This window comes from Coccinella septempunctata, chromosome 3 (genome assembly GCF_907165205.1).
Source record: "Coccinella septempunctata chromosome 3, icCocSept1.1, whole genome shotgun sequence".
NCBI lineage: Eukaryota > Metazoa > Arthropoda > Insecta > Coleoptera > Coccinellidae > Coccinella > Coccinella septempunctata.
In genome coordinates this window covers 37369376-37384758 of record NC_058191.1, presented here as the reverse complement: position 1 = coordinate 37384758, position 15383 = coordinate 37369376, and the positions used below count along the sequence as shown (strand labels likewise).

The window sequence follows — 15383 nt, the reverse complement described above, 5'->3', positions numbered from 1 at the left end:
CTGATGTGATAATTAAGAGAATTCGCTTTCTAGGAGGGCAAGTATGATGTCTCCTAGGCAACTGATGAGAAACTCCAACATGACCCAAAAATGGCAGCGGCGAGAAATATCAAATTTCGAATATTTGATGTTTTTGAACACTATAGCAGGTAAGATCATTAACTTTGGCTGTTCCACTATCGTATTGATGATAACGCAAAAATTTATAACAATACATATATGTATAACATAAATTTTTTAATGAAGAATGATCACGCCTAAACGGGGAGGCAATGAATAAAATAATAAGGATAAATTCAGATGCATACCACCCGACGATATGAATATCGACAAGTGTTACGATCTGAATTGAACTAGCCAATTTGCCATCGTCAAGGCCCCAAATGGATCCTTATTATTTTATAAATTTTTTATTTCTGGACCCATGAAATTTATTTATTTTTTCTTTGAAACTTTGAAACCCTCAATTTGAAATATTTTACGATAATATCACGTAGATATTTCCCTTTTTTTATCTCAGTCGTGTCACATCTATACTATATCACTCCTGATTTCAAAAGCATTATCTTCCAAACTCCTAATTCAATTTCATATTCCATAAAATTCAAGTCTGCTCTAATTCAATACGACGTCCATGTCTACGTCCATTTTGCTTCGCGAGTCTTTTGATGCAGTTGTCGGAAAGTACAACCTACACCTATCAAGAGTGTTTATGAATATTTTTAGGCCCTTTTAAGCTTCAAAATAAAAGTGACTGAGTTTGAATTCAAGTATGATCCATTCTTAATGATGTTATGAGTCAACAAACTCTGTTTGCTAATTTATTCGTATTTGAATCTGAATTATTTCAAAAATCTGATATTTTTATTGAATATTTTACAACATTGGTTTGTGGTTTCATAAAAGAGAGAACGGTTACATTTATTAATAGAAATATTGAAACGAGCACGACAGTTCTGTATGGTTTACTCTGAGTAGGAAGAATTTTTCTGTTTTTCGAAGTAATTTTCAGAAACGTTGGTCAATTGCTTGAATTATTTTCAGAATATACGGATATCCTTTCAAAATACACCTAAAAAACCAAAAACGTCTCATACTTTCGCTATTTTCCTGAATATACAGCTCCACACAAGTTCAGAAATTTCGTGACCGTTTCAAAAGTTGTCGATTGTTGTCCATCATTTGCGTCTTTTACTACAGCTCTCACAAACGGTTTTATCGAATGAAATGACTTTCTGAATATAATTTTTCATTTATTCGATTAATCTTTTTGAAACACAAGATATCACCCCCGTCTTCCAGTTTTCTCATTATGACCATTACGTACCACAAAAATACAACCAAACATTTTAAGAACCCAACTCTTGACACTAAGTTGGACACTATATCTAACGAATATTTGAACGTTGTGTAAAATAAAAGTATTCTTCATATAATGCGCCGTTTTCGAGTAATGCTCAAAAATTAAAAAGTATCAGTGAAATTTGAAAAATTGTGTAATTTGGCTGAATACAACTCTGTTTAATAGATCAACAGATGTGTAGTATCACAGATTCAGCTAGTTATTCTGAAGGTTATATTGTTGTTTTTCCAGAGATGGCACAGCTCATTATTAAAACATAAAATGACTATATATTTTTATCAGGGCCGAATCGGAAGAAATTGTATAAGAAAAAAGTGTTTCTTTTGACCTCAAGAATCTACAGTTAAAATATTTGTACAAGTCAAAGACTTGTTTCACAGTTATTTGCATTTACCTCCAGCTCAACAGCACCTTCAAAAACAAAATTGATATTTTATTGTTAGAATGATTAATTCCGTATCTATCCACCAGGTGTATCCAACATCAGTTTTACCAACCCCGTCTACCTCCAGAACATATCGCTCTACGTTCATTCGAGGACAGGTTCATTTATATCCCCCCAATTAATAACATCTGAATATTCCGGAGATATACGCATTTCCGTTCTCCGCAACGCGTAACATACCGAAGACCTCCTCCAGAAATAATCCGTGATATATGTGTTTTAGATTAAGAACCTTCCCCACTGACAGATGCTAATTTTGCGTAAGACGTTTTTTTCCCTCGGGGGGCGCCATGGCGCATTCTTTTTCACGCCACGTCTACTTTCCGGATTATTTCCGTTGAGCCAGTTGAAAAATGAGCAGAAGATGTATCTGATTACTGCGCTTGTTTTCGGTTAGTGCACGACGACATGTTCATCCGTCTTTATGATGGGATAATTTGTGGAATTTCACTCATTTGATCGAGAATATGGGTTTTTCTTCTTCTTCTTACGGAACTACTATTAAACTTCAATTAAGATGTCTAAAAACATCTTAGCTTCAATTCAAGGTGAAGTTTTTATGACATGCGCGTTCAAAAAATTCGTCGTCAAGTAGGCTATGTCAATTTTTTTATACTTTCTTTGACATGTAAAAATATTTTAACAGTAGATTGTTGAGGTTGAAAGAAACACTTTTTTTCTTTACCATTTTTTCCGAGTCGTCTCGGTTCAAGAGATACAGGCTGTTGAAAATCCATAAAAAATGTTATTTTTATAATTCTATCTCACAAACGGTTTTATCGAATGAAATGAATACATACACAGCTTCTTTAAACATATTATATCTCGAAAAACGAAGCATTGACGGACAAAAGTTATGTATACCATCGAAAATCGCCCTCTGCATGAACTTTGTCGCACTACACCCTGTATAATTTCTTGTTTCTCTTGCCAACATTGAAATTAATAAATCATCATAAAATGGACACACGGAAAATAAAATTGGTAGTCATTTTCCACCTCCATTCTCTTCATAAAAACTCAAATATTGGGATGAATTTTTTTATCATTGTTCGGTCACCGATTTCAGTCATTCATATAAGATGTATACTGGAGGAGACTCGGTATCAAGCATGATTTGTGTAAAAAAAATTCTTCTTCATTAAAGCATATAGCTCAAATGAACATACGACCGTTTAGTACCCAGATTTAAAAAAAAAGTTCGTCAGCTATATGAAACTCTTAATTATATTTATATTCGGTGTAGATGCATAATAGTCGCATATAATTAGGTTGAGATATACAGCTGTTCGATGACAACGGCTATGAATCTTGCGAGAGTTTATTTTCGGAATCGAACAGTGTTTGAGGAAACTCAAGAAAGATATATGGTGTTGTTGAAGAACTTTCTTTAGCTTTTGGCCTACCGATTATTGCCCTCTGATTTCTCCATAATTTTCAGTGCTTGTTTTATTATCATTGTCTATTGGGAAACTTTGAAATCGTTCGAATTTACATTGGTTATGCATCGAGCCATGAAGATTGTTAAGAAGGTATGAGGATCATTATCCGAAGAAACCGGAATATTTTTACACTCCTAATCATAATGAAAAAAAAAATTGATCCCAGTAGGGAACTGATCTAAGTAGTCTTCACTTGTATATTATCAAAATACCGAACCTGTAAAATGAGAATTGGGGAAAATTAAATTCTAATATCGTGAGTACAGATTAGTACAATCCGTTGTTTATGGCCTAAAAAGCATTTATTCCAGAACAAAATTAATGAACTGATCAGAGTTTTTCCAATTTCTGGCTATTACTTTTTCACCTCTCAGTCCTACCTCTCACCTAACTCTTTTTTGCACATTTCTTCTCTGCAATAAGCAGTCTAGTCACGTACTGAATCCCAAATTAGAAATATGGGGCATATGCCATTTTTTTCGTTTGGGTTTCGATCTGGGGAGGAATCGAGTTGGATCTCGTTGCCTACTAGATGACGCTCGAGTGCTCGATAATACCCAGAAGCTCCTACTACTTTAATCAAGATACGTTTTCCATCGGAGTAGGAGTTGTGTTGCTCAGACGAGGTCCAATGAGGCAGAAATCATGGTCAGCACCTGCTCTTCTTAGATGGGACGTACTTCCTCACGGGGCAGAGAGATAGCAAAATTGGCTAGTTCGATTCAGATCGTAATCAATGATTTTATAATCTATTCAGTTGATGAGAACGATCTCGAAATTTCCTCAAAAGACCAAGTCATCAGAGTCACCTCTAATCTATAACCTTTTCTTTTTCAGGGCGAACTTATAATGACCTCAACCAATATCCCGTCTTCCCGTGGGTCCTCACCAACTACGACACGAAGGATCTGGACCTGAGCCAACCTAGCAACTACAGGGACCTATCAAAACCTATCGGCGCGTTGAACCCCAACAGGAGGGTCTACTTCGAAGATAGGTATTCTGCCTGGGAGCACGACAGCATACCTCCTTTCCATTACGGAACCCACTACAGCACTGCCGCATTCGTCTTCAACTGGCTCATTCGTTTGGTACGTTGATGTCCTCAATCATCTCTAGAAGAAATGATTGCCGCATATTACGAATCTGCTGCGGTATCAAAAACAACGTAGTTATACCTGTACCAAGGACGAAAAACTGTCTATTATGGTCTATCCTGCAAATTGAAAGCCGAGGCACAGGCTAGGCCATCGAGCAGGCGCGATAATAGACAGTTGTTTGCCTAGATAACTATTTCATTTTTTTGTTGACCTCTACATACACATCTATTGTGTGTTTAGTTGACGTACATTGAGAGCAACTTTCTGTATAGGTGTGGAAAAAGTTGCTGAAGTAGATTATTTCACGACGAATGCGATCAATATTTTAAAACCCTTTCTCTTCAGGAACCATTCACCACCATGTTCTTGGCCCTGCAAGGCGGAAAATTCGACTATCCCAACAGGCTCTTCTCGTCCATAAGCCTCTCTTGGAAAAACTGCCAAAGAGATACCTCAGACGTTAAAGAACTCATACCGGAATTTTACTTCTTGCCCGAAATGTTCGTCAATTCAAACAAGTACCGATTGGGCGTGAACGAGGATGGTAAGCCCATAAGCGATGTTGAGTTACCCCCGTGGGCCAACACCCCAGAGGAATTTGTGAGGATCAACAGAATGGTGAGTATTGTCTTTGTCATCAGACTGTGAGCAACAAGAGGAAGAAGAAGAGCAACTATCACCTTTATAGAGAAGGCTCGGATTTAATGGAATAAATAGAATGCTAGAGATAGGTCTTTTTCATCAAGGTGGTAGTTGTCTTGCTCAGATGAGGTGGAATAATACCGAAACTATGTACACCATCTACGCCCTACCTTCCTTTGTTGAACCTCAACTTTTTTAACATATGAAATGATTCATAACCGTGGCGTATATTCAATTTTCAGGCGTTAGAATCCGAATTTGTATCTTGTCAATTACACCAATGGATCGACCTCATCTTCGGTTACAAACAAAGAGGACCAGAAGCAATCAGGGCCACCAACGTGTTCTATTACCTGACCTACGAAGGAAGCGTCGAGTTGGACGCCATACAAGATAAGGTTATGAAGGAAGCGGTCGAGAATCAAATCAAGAACTTCGGACAGACGCCGAGTCAACTCCTCATGGAACCTCATCCGCCAAGAAGTTCCGCCATGCATCTGGTAAGCCTAACGCATCGTTTTTTTTTTTTGGATAATCTGACCGTTTTTCCTTCCAGTCGCCGATGATGTTCTCCAGCATACCGGATGATGTCTGTATGACCATGAAGTTCTTGTCCAACAGTCCTGTGGTGCACATCTCCGCCAATACCTATCCTCAATTACCGAATCCATCTGTGGTTACCGTGACCATGCATCAGCAGTTTGCTGTCAACAGGTGGAACTCAGGATATGCCGCTGTTGCGCAGTCACCCAGCTTCGCCGATACGCCTCAAAATCAAAGCTCCAATCTACCTCTCACAATGGACCCTGTCCTCTGTAAGTAGCCGATTTTGTTTCGCTATAAAAAAGCGTCATCAGTCGAATGTGAAACCAAACGTATCGATTCCAGCCCAAACCACAACCAGTGCCAACGCCAACCAGATGCTCCGCCGTCACCTGGGCGACAACTTCAGCCAGAACCTGAAGATCCGCTCCAACTGCTTCGTGACGACGGTCGACTCCAAGTTCGTCATAGCGTGCGGCTTCTGGGACAACAGCTTCAGGGTGTTCTCGACGGATACCGCCAAAATCATCCAGATCATATTCGGCCATTATGGCGTCGTCACCTGCCTGTCCAGATCCGAGTGCAACATCACCTCGGACTGCTACATCGCCTCCGGCTCGGCCGATTGCACCGTCCTGCTGTGGCACTGGAACGCGAGGACGCAGAATATCGTCGGCGAGGGCGAGGTGCCGACTCCTAGGGCCACGCTGACAGGGCACGAACAGCCCGTCTCCAGCGTCGTCATATCCGCTGAATTGGGATTGGTGGTTTCCGGATCGTACAGTAAGTTTCGAAAAAATTGCTCCAAGTTGACTTTCTGCTCTGCTCCAGCGAAATTTATCAATAAAAGACTCGACTTGTGGAGAAAGAGACAGGTAGAAGAGTAGCAGCGGTCTAAACTCTAAAGTAACGAACACTGCGCAGAACATATTCTCCTCTTAATTGGATACATTCATTACAGCGAACCTGCAACGTCTCTAGATTTTTCAAAAAAAATGTTTATTCTTGCAAAATGTAAAATCCAGCAGATTTCGTGAAGAATTCATTTGACAACATCGAATGACAGTTGCTATCCCAGGCACTTATCTTTTTATTGAATCTCGAATTCACGAAAATTTCTGAATTGACGTTCCCCTACCTTACCGTATCATAGTGACGACAGCCGGACGAAGACAGTTTGCGAACGAAAAGTGTCTGCGGACGAAAAGTACTTGCCTTCAAAAATAGTTGTGAATGAATTTTAAAAAGAAACTAGAAACAAATTCGAGATTTTGTCTGCTTCAAATATTATATTTTTTCATTCCAAATTTAATGTATCCCACATTAGCATAAGCCATTTTTTTCTTTGCAGATGGGCCTGTATTGGTCCACACTACATTTGGTGACTTACTCCGTTGTTTGGATCCCCCCAACGGGTTCAATTCTCCAGAAAATATAACGATGTCCCGTGAAGGTGTCATAGTGGTGAATTACGAAAAAGGAAACGTCGCTGCATTCACGATAAATGGAAAACGGCTGAGACACGAATCGCATAATGACAATATACAGGTCAGCTTTGAAACAGTACATATTTTGATCTTTTTTTTACTTCGTTCGATTTAATTTCTTATTCATGATAAACATTGGGTATGCATCTTTTTTATTACAGTGTCTTCTTCTGAGTCGAGATGGAGAATACCTGATGACTGGAGGTGATAAAGGAATCGTAGAAGTATGGCGTACCTTCAACTTAGCCCTGTTATATGCCTTCCCAGCATGTGATAGTAGTGTCAGATCGCTTGCGTTATCACATGATCAAAAGTGAGTAAAACCATTCATACAAAAATTAATTTCACAATCGTGATGAGTTGTATTTCCTGCAAATTCTCCTCTTTAGGTTTCTATTGGCTGGTTTAGCTCTTGGGTCGCTAGTTGTATTCCACATTGATTTCAACAGATGGCATCATGAATTCCAGCAACGTTACTGATCGGAATGGCCCCACAACTTAATGAGAAATAAAAAATGAAATCATTCCCTGTCAGGAGATATGTACTTAAAGCTTTTACTTTATATTATTAACTTAGTATTTTTTTTTTCATATTTTATTCCAAGGTTTCTTCTTGAAGTGAAAAAAAATCAGCGTTTTTCGTAGTGACTAGGAAACAATTACAATTTGCTACAGAGTGATTTTTTTAACTTCAATGAGAACTCTTCCCGTTATAATATAGTAGGGTAGGTTCAAAAGAAGTTACTTTTTGTGCAATATACACATAATTTAACGAAAACTTAAAAAACTAGAAAATTGTTCACTTGTTAACTGAAAAATTTCTAGATCTAGGTGCATTAATTTTTCAGGTCACCGAATTTTTTTCCGAAAGATTTTAATCGTAGTATCTAGTTCTAAATTATTCGTTTCAAATCGAGATTGTATTAGTCAAATGGTTTTTGTATTCATTTGTGAAGTCTTATTGTCTATCTCGAATTATCTGAGAGTTGCACATGTAATGGTCAAAGGATAAAGGGGAATTCCTGTTCAATTCCCTATTAAGGTGAAAATTCATCGCGATCTTGGCAAACCTAATCGGAAATGAATTGTTATAGATGTTGAATAATCCAGTAAATGTAACTTTCAGATGATTCATAGTGATTTTAATGAAATAAGAATTCAAGAAATAAGCACGATTCGCTTAATGCTTGCACATCCAAAAAAAATCCTGCAAGTTGTTGTTGAGCTTTTCTGGGATACTATGTGAATTTTCTTCATTTTTGCACCATAAACTACTAAAATCTTCCACCTTTCAAAGGAATTTTAAATTAGGTATTTCGATTCTAAAATCTTCACCAAAAAGCATAATCCCATTTAAGGAGTTAATTCTATTTTTGGGGAATGTTGCAAATTTTCATAGTACCGACAGAAAAGTGAATATAAACATGGCGCATTCGGTTGAATTCTTGTCGGGTTCATGCCGAATCCACTTGTGCTTTTTCGAAACATTCCCTCCAAGCATGTGTATTATATAATTATATATTGCAATCTGTCCATTTAAGGAATCAAAACACTTGTAAATAAAAAGGAAGGTTGTTTTATTTCTCAGAGAATCGCTGATGTGTATTTGAATGAAAATAAAAAACTTGTATTATTTTGTTACTTGAAAAGAGAAAGGGATGTAATTATTTGTAAGAAATTTATGTATGTTTGATGTCTAGCAATAACATTGTATCTACTACTCATTTGTATACACCGTAATATGAATAAAAAATTAAATGTGTTTTGTTCAAATTGATGCTCATTATTTCAAATAGTACTTTGGTGAAGTTAATGATGTTCATTGATTTTATAATTAATATTCAACCGCTGAAAGTTCAATAGAGGGAATTGGCAAAGGTGAGTATTTTCTTTACAAATTATAACCGAAAAATCGCTCCATAAACTGCCCAAGATGGCAGACCTATCATCACATCAACTCCAATGCGATTTCATTAAATCTCGAGTACGGTACTGGAAGGCAACGATTAAGTATATTCAAGAATATCCGGTTGAGATCATTTGAAACACTTCGTATTTGAGAGAAATTCGAAGACAGTAACCACGATATAGAATAATGATTTCATAATGGAAAAAAACGTTGATTGGGAATTCTCCTCAATTTAGGTTATCACAGCGTATGCAAGTATAAACCGAATGATTATGAGTTTCATTAATAAATTTATGAATTGCACCGCGGAAACTATTCAAAATAATTCTTCAAACATGAGGTTTCGAAATTTAAATCGCTTCGTTTCTAGTTTACGATTTGGCAACATCGCCTACTAGAAAATAAAAAGAACAATGGCTTCTTTATGAAATAAGAGCTGTTGATTTACAGCCATCATAAGTCATAAGGCGCGTACTCGCTGGTGAGCCTCAACAGCAACCGGCCATAAAAATCCCATAAAATTTTACGGCCTTCTTCGTTCGTCGCAGACTTCATAGACAGCCATCTTTGTCTATCTCATCTAGATAGTTTGCTCTTGCACCTCAGATCAATAAAAAAATTTTTTATTGATCTGAGTCTTGCACTCTATGAGCACAGATTACAGAGACATCTGTAAGGTAGGCTTGTAAGTCGGTCGGTAGTTCCAATCAACTGACGTTTGTTTATTATTTGTGATTGTTTTGATTGAATTATATATCAATGTTCTGTCATCCGTGTTAATGATTGTCAATTTTGAGCTATCAGAAGAATCGCATGGAATGTTCGTATTAATCTTTGTGTGTCATCATCCTTTGTTATGAAGACTGAACAAAAAAAAGTTATCTCTGCTCGTGCATGATAAATGCTATGAATATATAAATTAAAAACTGAAAATATAAGATTGTGGTAACCTAAATGATGTTCATATGAGAGGAATCAACATCTAGTTTCTTATACTGCGCGACAATGAATAAGCCACTTCAGAATTATGGAAGTATCTCCTCTACATCTCAGGATGTTACATTTGCAGGGGATAGATCCGTAGAATTCAATGCAGCATGTGATAGTGTTGTCACTAATATTTACACAATAAACTCCAGTTTCAAAGTGTTGGACACAGCTCTAAAGAATATAGGTACAAAAAAGGATAACCATGGACTGAGGAATAAAATGTAAGATCACTTTTCACATCTCTAAGTTTGATTTTTTGAGTATGTTTCGATTGAACCGAAAGAAATCAAGAATAAGGTCAAATTTGAGGTATTCCCCTCTATTGGTACATATTATCATATGTACATATAAGTCGGATGTTAACTTGGTTGCATGAATGAAAACACGTTTGATGAACACCAGGAAATATTCTTCATCTTCAACAATAACACCTCCTAATGTACAATTGAATATGTAATATGAAAATTATTTTGAAAATATTTTGTAGCCATGTGACACAACTAAGTACAAATGATATAGCTGCTGTAACCAGTAAAGAAATAAGGAAACTAAAATCTTTGATGAAGAAGGGCAATAAACAGCAGCAACTTCAAGTGGAGAAACTGGAAGAAAACTTCAAGGAAGCAATAGGTCGTTACTCTGTTGTACAAAAGGTATTTCATATGAGAAAAAAAATCAATAATGCTATGAGAGATACAATTTTAGATTAACAACGCATAAACTTGTTCCCATTTAATCAGAAAACTATTCAGCAAATCGATGTTCAATAACAAATGAATAGTTGAAAATTATAATATTGATTTGAAATATCCTTGTGACATGTTATTTTTATTGTAGGAAATAGCCACCAAACAGAAAGCTCATCTTCTAGTATCAGTCAACATAGAAAATGAAAGTTATAATAGGCAAGAGGAGAGTTCAGAACAGGAAGAGAAACAAATGTTACAGGCTCGTGAGATGGCTTTCGAACAAGAAATGCTTATGGAAAGAGAAACCAGAATCAGACAAATCGAATCTGATGTACTTAACGTCAATGAGATAATGAGGGAGCTAGGTACTTTGGTGTATGATCAGGGGGAAGTTATAGGTAAGCTTGAATATGCTCATTTAGGTTGTAAACCTCTGGAGTATATTGACAGATATTAATTGTTTTTTTTGCTGAAGTACATTCTAACCATCGAATCAATTTTGTTTTCAGATACAATAGAAAACACTATTGATCATGCTGTAGGAAACGTGGAAGAAGGAACTGAACAGTTACTGAAAGCTGCAGAATATCAGAAGAAAAGGAGGTGGAAACTTTTTTGGTTGGTTTTAGTTCTATCAATCATTGCTGCCTTTATTCTGATAATAATATTAGTTTCATCTAGAAAATAGTTGCTCGCCTACACTTCACCGAAATTTTATATCTTGATATTTATTTAGAGGTTTCCATGGAAATATGTTCATCTGATTAAGAGGCTAGTTAGTTGAGATATAAGATTCCAGACAAACTAAAGATGTAGAAAAGGAAATGTACTTGGATATGATATTTCTTCATTGTTGTGTTTGAGATTTAATGTACCATTTAATAAATTAAGGAAAATCATATTTTAATTTATTTATAATCATATTGTTACCTGTAATTGAATGCAAACACTTAAATGCTACAATTGTAAATTGATGATGAGACTTCAAAATGCTCAGAAAATTTGGCTTTCGAGTCCTTGCACCGATCATAGGTACCTATCCATTTCAAAATATTAAGTGGGAAAAACCTATTTCGTATACAAGGGTGCATTTATACCCTTATAAATGCACCCTTGTGCACGAAATAGGGGAGGGGCAAGGGGGCACGTGCCTCCCCCGACTGTATTTTGTTCAATAAGCAAAACTCGTAAAAATAAACTTGAATATTATTCATAATAATGAACAATAATAAAATTAACATTTAAACTTAAAGTGTAAAAATAAATAAATAAATATCAGTCACTTTTATTGCCTAACTACTGACGATTCCTCATCAATTCCATTTCGTTCGTCAGCTCTGTTTTCAGATGCACTTGTTCTTTTTTTAATTCGAATAGCTGCTCCTCTAGTTTTATTTGTGACAGAAGATTTCCTTTAAATTTTTGAAATTTTTCATCTAGATCCTTTATGTAAGAAGTGCAGCCTTCTCTGTGCCAATATTCCTTATTGGTTTCCTTATAACCATCTTGTCTCGGTAGTTCTGTTCTGTTCTCCTCCTCATCCACTTCCATGGATTCGATATGGTCTTCTTTCTTCTCAAAAGTAGAAAAATTGTAACTCATTTTGAAATAACAACTGTAACTAGTGAAATTATATGGCCTACAGTTCCACAGAACACTAATATGACTATAGTGGAGAAGTCTCAAATAAAGAATGACGAGTTTGCACAGGATGAATAAAACAGACAGCTAGCAAATAGGTAATCAGAAAATCCCCGGAAAGTGCGCCCTATCATATTTTGGCGCGAAATTGATACTAAACCATAAAATAAACATATAGGCACGGACTGTGCTTTCCCTTTCTATCTATGCATGAAATACGGTCAAAAAAAGAAGTGAGAGAGAAACTGAACATCAGGCATGCAGTTGTCTTTTTCTAGAATTTTGATTGGTCCACACTCACCTCTATGTGAACAAAAAAGAGACAGGTAAATGCCTGACGATCATTTCTCTCTTTCTATAAAAAAGAAAAATTCCATGCTGACATTGCTCAGTCCATGTCTCTATGTGTATGTACTATTCTATTCATGGCATTTCCATAGATGAACCATAGATAATCTTCTTATCCACCATTAGGTGGAGATATTTTTAAAGGGAAAACATATTATTGAAAAACAGAACCACTCATATACTACAAGAAATAAACATATAATACTTACCAGACATCAAGATCAAAAAAAAGAATATAACAAAGATACTTTTATAATCTCGCACCGCGCATGTATGAGAAGATTCCTGAAGATCTGACAAAAATTAAAAATAACAATCAAAATTTAAAAAGAAAATTAAATTCTGATTAACACTGATAAATCAAACGTAAAGTATTCTCATAATTATACCTCATCTATTGATGATGTATAATTATCCCAATTCATGAACTAATCAGAGCTGATACCGAGTTGACATCTCACCCACTACACGATTAGTGACCTAATTTGAGTGAAAAACCGATTTGACATATTTTAATTAAATGATTCCGAATCTTTACCTTGGCTTTGGCACTAACAAAAATAGCTTTTATCTATCTATGAATTGGGCGAAAAGAAAAATGATTATAGGTATTCCTGGATTTGTAGTTTGGAATATTGCTTTTGTCTTGTATTGTTTCATATCCAGTTGTTCATATCCACAGGTTAAAAGTAAGTGAAAATGTTGATTTATATTTCTTAATAAACTTTTTAGGGTTTTCGCTCCCAATCTCTGAAACAAAATCAATTAAAAATGAAATAAACGATTTGCTCCTGCGTAAATTCTTGCACTAATTTGTCAGGAGCAAATTAACTAAAAAAAATTGTTGCCTGACAATGAACTGAAAATAAAGAACGTTGAAATTATAATTTTATTTGAACGTTTCGGAGTCTTTATCAGATTGGAAGTGAAAACCCTAAAAAGTTTATTATTATATTTAAGAAATGCAGAATCCTCCCAGAATAAATTTCAATCGATATGTTAATTTATAGTTACGCACAGGTAGTGAATTCTAGAATTGAAAACCTCTTTAAATCAGCATGTTTATTTATGATTGAATACACATTATTATTATTATTGTGCTTGGTATCGGGACTATATCTACATATTTAATATTATTTTTATTTTCTAGGAGAAGCTTTTAGTTGTTTTTTGAATGAAATCAACTATGACTTCAATATTTTATAACTTGAGTTTGGCAATGGATGCAATCCAGAAGATAATATACGATTGTCCGATTAGCTGCTTGATCGGGGAATCACCGTTTGATTGAGGGATAAACGACATAATCGATAAATCCTTAGCATTCAGAATATCATCAAATCAATGGAGCAGAATGATAATATGGGGGAAAGGGGGCCCACATAGCTGCATGTTTGATGGAAGTCGCTAAAATTCTATCAGGAAATCGGGATTCGGATGAATTTGGTAAATATTTTTACTTATTCTTGGAAAAGTTACGCTTTGATCTTGTCTACACATCTTTTGCGAGAGCGTTTTTATTTTCATTATGCCAAAATATTTTCAAATTTCCACCAGAAATGGCGAACGAGCCTGGAGTCATCGATGAAGGATTCATGATATTGAATTAAATTCTGTCCTCTCACAAGAATTTTCCGCCGATCAATTCATGAGTTAACCTAAACCTTCCAACGGAATTAGCAGAAGTATGTTTAAAATAATTCAATGATTCGCCCGTTCCACGTGAACTTCACGGTGGTTGATTAATTATTAAAAAATAACAAAGGGAACGAAAGGATGAAGAATGGCTACGCCACCATCCATGTTCTGCCGAGCTTCAACTAAGATGGATTGAACGATATTTCCCCCGCGAAGTATCTAGTTGATTCTATTATTGTTTTCTGTTATTTTTCGTTTTATCATTCCGATGATTTCTCGGCGAAAAGTCTGCGTCTCCCTCGTCAAGGATTTATAAGCGGTGCTTCCATCAATTCTTGTTGAGTGAAAAGGTATTCTCATGTGTCTGAGTACAGACATCCATCTCGTATCATTCGTCTTGTTTAGTTGCTAACGGATTCAGTAGAATTATCGGAGAAACCGAAAAAAATTTGGAAATTTCAAATGAGAATCTGCATCAATATCCATTTATAGAAATAGTTTGATTGGGACGCTTTGCCCAAACAATTTGAGGATCTGAGTTTGGGAACCAAAAAATTACTCTTTTCGTTTTCAAGGATGAAAAATGCACACAACAAAATGCTATAGATGACCAGATGACTCATCCAAGTAAATATGAGAACTACTCTTTTATCTACACCAAGCTTTCGCAATTTACTTTATTGTTTCTTCAGGGTTTCTACAAAATATAATTTTCAGATCAAAACAGAGTTCAATACCATTACCTCTTGAACATACCGAAAGTGAGGTTAACTATGTGACCGACTTCAACAAGATTACATGGTATACTTTCGCTAAAAATACAGACAGAATTAAAATTTCTTTTCTTTCTTTCTTTCTCCATTCAATAGTAAAACAAAACATATATACATATAAGGCTTGCAATAAGTTTTCAATCTCAATTGCATCAGTTTATTAAACATTTCTCGGTCTATTACGTCGCATTCAATTGAACTTCAATGCCACGATCACAGATACAAGCCACAAATCACAGTCCACAAATCTCAACAGTAGATTCTTGTGGTCAAAAGAAACACTTTTTTTACGATTTTTTCCGAATCAGCTCGGTTTAAAACATACAGGCTGTTGAAAAACCATAAAAAATGTTATTTTTAGTATCTGACAAAA

The 15383-nt window shown here is 35.7% G+C and overlaps 2 protein-coding genes across 6 annotated transcripts in view; both read left to right on the top strand.

The window, feature by feature from the left end:
* Nucleotides 1-8795, top strand: part of LOC123309910 (neurobeachin) — a 452107-nt gene extending 443312 nt beyond the window's left edge. For all 5 annotated transcript variants that reach the window (XM_044893215.1, XM_044893217.1, XM_044893216.1 and 2 more), the window contains 9 exons: nt 34-149; nt 4088-4341; nt 4696-4968; nt 5235-5492; nt 5549-5807; nt 5881-6318; nt 6887-7083; nt 7184-7335; nt 7412-8795. In XM_044893215.1, the coding sequence (XP_044749150.1) occupies nt 34-149; nt 4088-4341; nt 4696-4968; nt 5235-5492; nt 5549-5807; nt 5881-6318; nt 6887-7083; nt 7184-7335; nt 7412-7502 (2038 nt within the window). In that variant the 3' untranslated portion in view covers nt 7503-8795. The remainder of the gene's footprint in view (nt 1-33; nt 150-4087; nt 4342-4695; nt 4969-5234; nt 5493-5548; nt 5808-5880; nt 6319-6886; nt 7084-7183; nt 7336-7411) is intronic.
* Nucleotides 8796-9683: 888 nt separating this feature from the next.
* LOC123310113 (syntaxin-12) lies at nt 9684-11509 on the top strand. Its single transcript, XM_044893502.1, has 4 exons — nt 9684-10142; nt 10409-10574; nt 10759-11008; nt 11120-11509. The coding sequence occupies exons 1-4, from the start codon at nt 9937-9939 to the stop codon at nt 11296-11298; spliced, it is 801 nt and encodes a 266-aa protein (XP_044749437.1). The 5' UTR covers nt 9684-9936; the 3' UTR covers nt 11299-11509.
* Nucleotides 11510-15383: the final 3874 nt, after the last annotated feature.